At 44.5% G+C, this 6,989-nt stretch overlaps 1 protein-coding gene across 1 annotated transcript in view; it reads left to right on the plus strand.

Moving 5' to 3' along the window:
• Positions 1-2,029: 2,029 nt before the first annotated feature.
• Positions 2,030-6,989, plus strand: part of LOC109395592 (probable inactive serine protease 58) — a gene marked incomplete at its 5' end in the record, with an annotated part of 71,823 nt that continues 66,863 nt past the window's right edge. The window contains one exon of the mRNA XM_019666755.1: positions 2,030-2,108. Coding sequence (XP_019522300.1) covers positions 2,030-2,108 — 79 coding nt within the window. The remainder of the gene's footprint in view (positions 2,109-6,989) is intronic.

A 6,989-nucleotide genomic window follows, 5' to 3' on the forward strand; every position in this document is an offset into this window, starting at 1 on the left:
GGGGAGAAGATTACAAGTGGAGAAATGAGTTAGGAGACCATTGAGTAGTTCAGAGGAGAGGTCATGGTAGCTTGGACCAGGATGGAGGCAGTAATGGAAAACGCGAGATATGTTTTATAATTAAAATAGATAAAGTGATTGATGAATTGATGTGGGGTTACAGTAAAGAGAAGAATCAAATTAATTCATAGGTGGTGCCTGATTTGAGCAACCGGATGGATGATGTTGGAGTGAGAGAGAGTTTTTTTTTTTTTAAATGGGAATAAATTAAGGTTTTGTCTTGCACATGTTAAGTCTGTAGTAGAGCCTAGTAAAGAAGTCACATGGGTAGATGGACATGGGAGTATAGCACTCCAAAGAAGGGCCTGGCGTGAAGATGTACATTTTGGAATGATCACATATGGACGGTATTAAAATAACAAAAATAACATGTATTACAGACTTATTGGCAGGAGCTGCCATATGAAAATAGCATTGCAGGTTAAACAAGTTTCCTTTTCCTCTTGAAAGACACCCCAGAACCCCAAAGGAGAGTGAGAAACAGAAATGTGTGGTAAGCCTTTGATGAAACTAGAACACCAAACCACAAGACAGGTGGGAGGACTGGGTATCCTTCCGCGCCCAGTCAGGAAAATGGAAACCAGTAATTGGGATTTCAAACAGGTGGAATTTAATGTAAGAGATTGTTTACAAATGTGTGGGGAGAGGGGAAGGGAGGAGAAAGGGGCACTGCAGGCACCAGAAGGAGATGGGAGGATGCCCAGAAGTGAGAAAGGGCTACCCTCCCTGGGCCAGTGCCTATGGGCCTGCACCTGTTGCTGCATTGCTGTTTGTATCTGATGCGGTGAAGAGGTGTCACCTTGCCTAGGACTAGCGACACTGAATCGATGGTTTCGTCCAGGTTCCTGCAGTCTGTAGCCATCGGTCCTTTCCCTAATCAAAGGAACTGCCACCAAGTGCCACACCATTGGAGTAAGAAGCAGGATTTTTCTCTCTCTCCTTTCTTCTCATCTGCCAGTTTTCGTGTTGGCAGACACTACCAACAGTGAGGCATCTGGAAAGGGAGCCTAGGAAATGGCTTGTGGGATCCCAGACCCCATGGTATAGAACAGAGTATAGATGGGGGTATTGGCTTGAGAGACAACAAGAAAATAACTAGAATAGGCCGCCCGAAGCAGTGGTGATCAAATTGATCTGGAATTTGACTTTATCCTATTTACAAGCTAATAAGTTAGCCTATCACCGTGTCATGGATGCAGGCAGAAGAAATGAAACTTCTGGGTCAGAGAAAAACAATCCTATTACTCCCAGCGCAGCCAGTAACATGAACATCAGCATGTTGGCATCAGTTTCCTGCGTCTGCAAGTCCCACGGGGGATGGAGAAGGCTCAGACGGGTTTTGTTAAGGAGAGAGACACTGAGCTTGGGGACCCGCTGCTTATGTAGCGAGCAGTCAGCAAGGCTGACGGACACGTTACCTCGTCCTTCAAGGTCACCTGCTGCAAACACCGCACTAAGAAGTGGCCCCGAAGAAGAGTGGTGAGGGCCTTGCCTGCTTAGCACCCCCAGCAAGATGTGCATGAGAAAGCCCTGGAGAAATGTGCGTCCCACAGTGTCTGGGCGGAAATGACTGGATGGATGTGTTGGGGTAACATTTTGACAGGAGAGGGCCTGTAGCTGGTGTACAGGTGTGGCTGTATGATACTGCAAACATCTGGGCAACAAACACAGGTTCTGGATTCGGAAAACAGCGTTTAATCAGTTTGGGAGATGGAACTGAGGGTGACAAATGAGGCCTGTGTTCATGCCGAGTGGGATTGTGTGCAGGATGAGAACAGGATTGATAAAATGCGTCACGCCCACCTTAGCCACTGGCAGAATGAATGTGTGCAGATATGGTTTGAGGGTGAGCCTTCGTGGCTCTGATGAGCTCGTTACACAGACTTATCTTTCCATTGTGTGCCCTCCAGAGAAGGACTCGAAGGGACGCAGAAGCCTGTCCTCCATTTATCGCTGTGTGTATCGCTGATGTGTCTGCTGCGGCCATCTGAGTGTGCTGACACCCTTCTGTGTTCTTCAGACCCAGGAACCTCGGTGGATATTAACAGGTATCTGTGACTCGCCTGGATGTCAGTCTGAGTACTGCTGATGTTGTTCAGCACAGTTGTCATGCAGATTAGCATCCGATGCAGGAGAGAGGCAAAGGCCTGGACCATTTTGTCTAACTAAGTCCCAGGGGAGAACGTGTGAGAATAACGAAGGGGCGGAGGGTGGTGTTGGAATGCCTGTTTGTCTGCTGACCTGAGTTTTAGGTCTGTGTCCCCAGCTCACTGTCTTCACTACTGTTGGGAGGTCCCCTGCACACAGCACGCTGCCTGCTTCTCTCCGAGTGCTGTAATGCCCTGCTGCTACCAGCCCTGGGCCCTGCACTATCTGCCTATGGTTCCTCTCTAGCTCCACTTTTGTAAATAGTAATCCTTTAAAAAATAATCCCCTTTTAAAACTCTTCTGGAATTACCCAGTTTATGCCAGTTGTCTCCTGCCAGGATCCCGACTGATACACTTACCTTGGTCTTTTACTCAAAAGAATGGCTGAGAGACCATGATCTCTCAGTAATCTTTCTAGATGTCTGCAGCCTGGGGGACAGATCCTAAGATCCAGTACCGTGGCTGTATTACTGATCCTTCCGTTAAACCGTGTTGAAAGTTACAGGCTTTATGGAATTGGGATATATTTTAGAAGCACTGATTCTTTTTTGTTTTTGTTTTTTTTTAGATTTTTTTTATTGGGGAATTGGGGGGATGGGAACAGTGCTGGGGAATTGGGGGAAGGGGAACAGACAAGTTGCTGTCCTTTCGTTCTTCAGTCTAGTTGTGGAGGACGTTGCTTCACTGGCCCAAGTTGGCACCATCATTGCGCTCTTCCCAGGCGAGGCAGATCAGTTGCCGGCTTCTGGNGGAGTGTAAATTGGCACTTCCTTTTGAGAAAACATTTTGTCATTAACTTGTAATGTTGAGATTTCACCTAGTTATTCCACCTTTAAGGTACACCCTATAGGAAACTCTTTCCCATGTGGCCCAAGCAACATGTCCAAGGGTGCCATGGCAACAGCATACATAATAGTACAAAACCAGAAACAACCCAAAGGTTCATCAACAGAGAATGGATCAACAAATGCTCACACAGTGGCATGTTAATACAGCGATATAAATGAATTACTCTTCAGGCTGTAACAAGAATAACTCTTAGAAACAATGTTGATTTAATATTAGGTTTCAGAAGGTATTTGTCTACCATATTATTTTTATAAAGGTTAAAGAGAAGGGAGCAATATGTTTATGGATAGGCACCTATGTGAGAAAGCTATTCAGAAAGGGAAGGAATGATAGATACAAAATTCAAGATGAGTTACCATAGGAAACTGGGGGAAGCTGTAGGGAGTTGGGTGGAGCAGAAGCACACAGGTTTAAGCCATGGTACTATTGGTGGTGTTCTACTCTTTAACTTATTTTTGTTTGCTTTCTAACTTACATATATGGTGCATGTGTTTTTGTATGTATTAAATATTACATTGAACAAATAGAAGTTTCCATAAAAATATCCCAAGTATAAGTAATGTAGGGTGCAATGACCCTATTAACGCTGATGGTAATAATAGCTAACATTTAAAGAACACTCCTGCATTGTATATTTTTATAGGCACTGTATTATTTAATCACTATAACAACTCTATAAAATAGGTACTAATACACCTATTTCACAGATGAGCACATTGAGGTTTAGGGAGATTAACTTGCCAAAGGTCACATAACTCATGAGTGGTAGCACTTAGATTCACATCCAGGTCTGACTCCAGAACCCTTAAACCACTCATTCTTAGTGACCATTTGATCCCTCCTCATTTCATTTCTTGGGAACGTGAGGGTCAGAAAGTTCAAGAAATCTGCCTAATGTCACATTGTTAGCTTTAAGCACTGCAAGGACAAGGATGCAAGTGTCTTAGGTTCCTATCTTCTAGGTTTTTTTCAGTTTACCATAGTGGCAGATCATTAATTGATAAAATGTGTTATGCAAATAGATGAGGAGTGACGAAGGCACAGTGTGGGCCACAGGGGGCTGTATAGAATCTCGCTAAGCACCTGGTGGTTTGAGTTGCACCCCTTGATTTGAAAGTTCATGGGGATCATCGGGAGGGAGCCAGGGCAGACGAAGCAGTGTGATGTAATACAAAGGCGATCTAAGACCTTGTCCCTAAGTTACTGCTCAAGGTCCCTTTTCCCCCCCATTATTGAAATGTCATCAGTAGGTGATCTCTAAGGTTTTCAGTTAAGGTCATGGATCCTGAAACCAGACTGCCTGGGTAACAATTTCTTCTCTGCTGCTTCCTAACTCTGACAATCTCAGAGCCTTGGTTTCCTCCTCTTAAAAAATGGGGTCAATAAGGGAACTCACCTTATGTGTTGACAATTAAGTGACTTACTCTAGATACCTTTAAATGATGCATAGCACATAATTAAGTCCTATGTATGTTTATTATTTTCTAGCTCAGATAGTATGTGATATATTAGTGGGTAAATCACTACCACCATTATTCCATCTGTTTCTGTAGTACATGGAATTCCCTTTTTTTTTTTAGCTTGCCTGCCAGGTGAACACCTATTCATTTTTAAAGACATATCTCAAATGTCGTCTCTTTCAAGCCTGTGACAATTCCAGGCAGAATTTGGTCCCTCCTCTGTGCAATCATGTACATTTCTATCTCTTATAGCATTGATCACACCATTTTCATTTTTTGTAGATGTGTCTCTCTTGCTTGCTAGTCCATGATTTCCTGCACCTAGCATGGTACCTGTCACATAGTAGATGCTCAAGAAATGTCAGATGAATAAATGGCAGGTACNAAGTCCAGGTGATGACACAGGGGCTCTGGTTCCACTGTCCTCTAGTTTTCTAAGCCCCTATCCTCTATCCTCTAGTCTCATCCAGAACTCTGGGGCAAGTCCCCGAAGCCCCTTTGCCATTGTCTCCCTAGGTTAGACTCAGGTATTACATTTTCCTTTATTTTTCCACATGGTCTCAAGGTATATATACATATAGATCATATGTACAAACAATTATTTTTATTATGAGAGTCTGGAAATAAGTACTGACAATTTACTAACATGGATTACATGGAATAAACTCAGTTTTTTTGTGCATCTTCTTAAAGTTTGCATCAGTCCTCCACAGGTCCTCCTGCTAATTCGCTGCAGTGTTTTAGAGGTTGGCTGATAACGGAGCAGGCTGCTCGTTCTGATTGTCTGGGCCCTCAGGCCCCAGCTTGGCCTCTGGCCCAGCCTCTGTGTTTGTGTCCTAGGCTACATGTCCTAGGCCTGCTGCCTGGTTGTGGTGCTAACCGCAGCTGAGGTCGCACCAGGCTTTCACAGGTTCGTAAATCACATGCCGTTATGGACGCTTGACTTTTGGTTTTAAGATATTTTCTGCACACTCGAGCAGCTTATTGTACTTACAGTGCAGTTTGGTTAAGGAAAGGTGGGGTCCCTTAGCTTTATCTTCTTGCCCAGAGACAGTAATTAGTTGCCATTTCCTCATGTCAGCCATCTTCTTCTTCATGCATCTGGGACGACTCATCAGCCCACGCGTATATCTGCTCTCCGAGCTCACACATTAAAACCGTCTGGTGATGTAGTCCCTTTATGTTGTTTCCAAGCCAGGCTTGCTGTACTCACTCACCTTCAGCTCGCACCTCTTCACGCACTGGAGGTGAGCAAGATTACCTTGCGTGTGATTTCCCCCACCACCTGCACCTCGGCACCTCATGCTTAGATGCTTCCTTCACCTCTTTTTTTATTTCTCCCCTTTTCTCTTTCTCTTAATACATGTACACTACCCAGAGTGACCAACTTTAAAGACCAACCCATGTGAAATCCACTCTTTGTTGCCCATACAGTTCTCAGAGTCATCCACTTCTTAAATACTATTGGACGGTTAACCCAAAGACATCCTGAAATACCAAGGACATGTTTCTGTGGCTGTTTGGGGGATTCCCTGTCACTGCCAGCCGGGCTACAGCCTGACCTTTACAGCGCAGCTAGGAGAAATTAATGGTTGTTCTGCTTTGTTCCCCACAGATCGTGCACTTCTTAATGACAGGTTGTCTCTTCCTCAAACGACCCTTTGCCACCATGCAGCACAGCCTAACACAGCGACTTCTGAGAGCTTTACGCACATTTGTTGTTCAGCTGGATGGCACATGGAAATGAGGACAGGATCACTTTACTATTTTTCTGTTAGGGTTTGCATTATGTGCCGTGAAGATTAGTGGGAGTAATAGCAAGCAAATCACTGTAGAAAATGAGATAATCCCAAGGTTAAAGAATTGTAGAGAAATCTCCTACAAGGTAACAATAATTGTATAAATGTCTGATGTTCATTGTTTGCTTCCTATGCATCAGGCACTGAGCTAAGTGCTTTTTGTCATTGTCTCATTTAAATATTACCCCAAGAAGGTGGTATTATCCCCATTTTACAGGTGAGGAAACCTGGAGCTGGGACGTTAAGTAGCATGTCGGAGTCACGCAGCCTGTAAGGGGCACCTGGAATTTGAACTTAGGGATGTGAAGCCTGCGTTTTGCTCTCCGCCCGCTGCCTGCTCCCCACCGCCTTCCACTCCCATTGGCCCCAGTACCCGGAACACCCCACTGCTAACTTTAAAGGGCCAGCACCCCATGGGGACGTATCTAAATCACACTGGGAGTTTCATACATAATGTTTGGGCGCAGGATTAGGAGTGAGGGGGAAATACCTCTACCTCTTTATTCTTTCTGATTTTTCCCCTTTTTATCAGTGTCTCCACTGGTTAAAATGAGTTGAGTGTCTGCCTTGTTTCCTCCATTGTTTCCTTCCTACTGAGAGACGAAATTGTCAGGAAAATTGTTCCAGCATTTGTCAGGCTCGCTTTTCAGAGAATGAGACTTGGCAGGTGGCA

Source organism: Hipposideros armiger, unplaced genomic scaffold (genome assembly GCF_001890085.2).
Source record: "Hipposideros armiger isolate ML-2016 unplaced genomic scaffold, ASM189008v1 scaffold_478, whole genome shotgun sequence".
NCBI classification, from domain to species: Eukaryota; Metazoa; Chordata; class Mammalia; order Chiroptera; family Hipposideridae; genus Hipposideros; species Hipposideros armiger.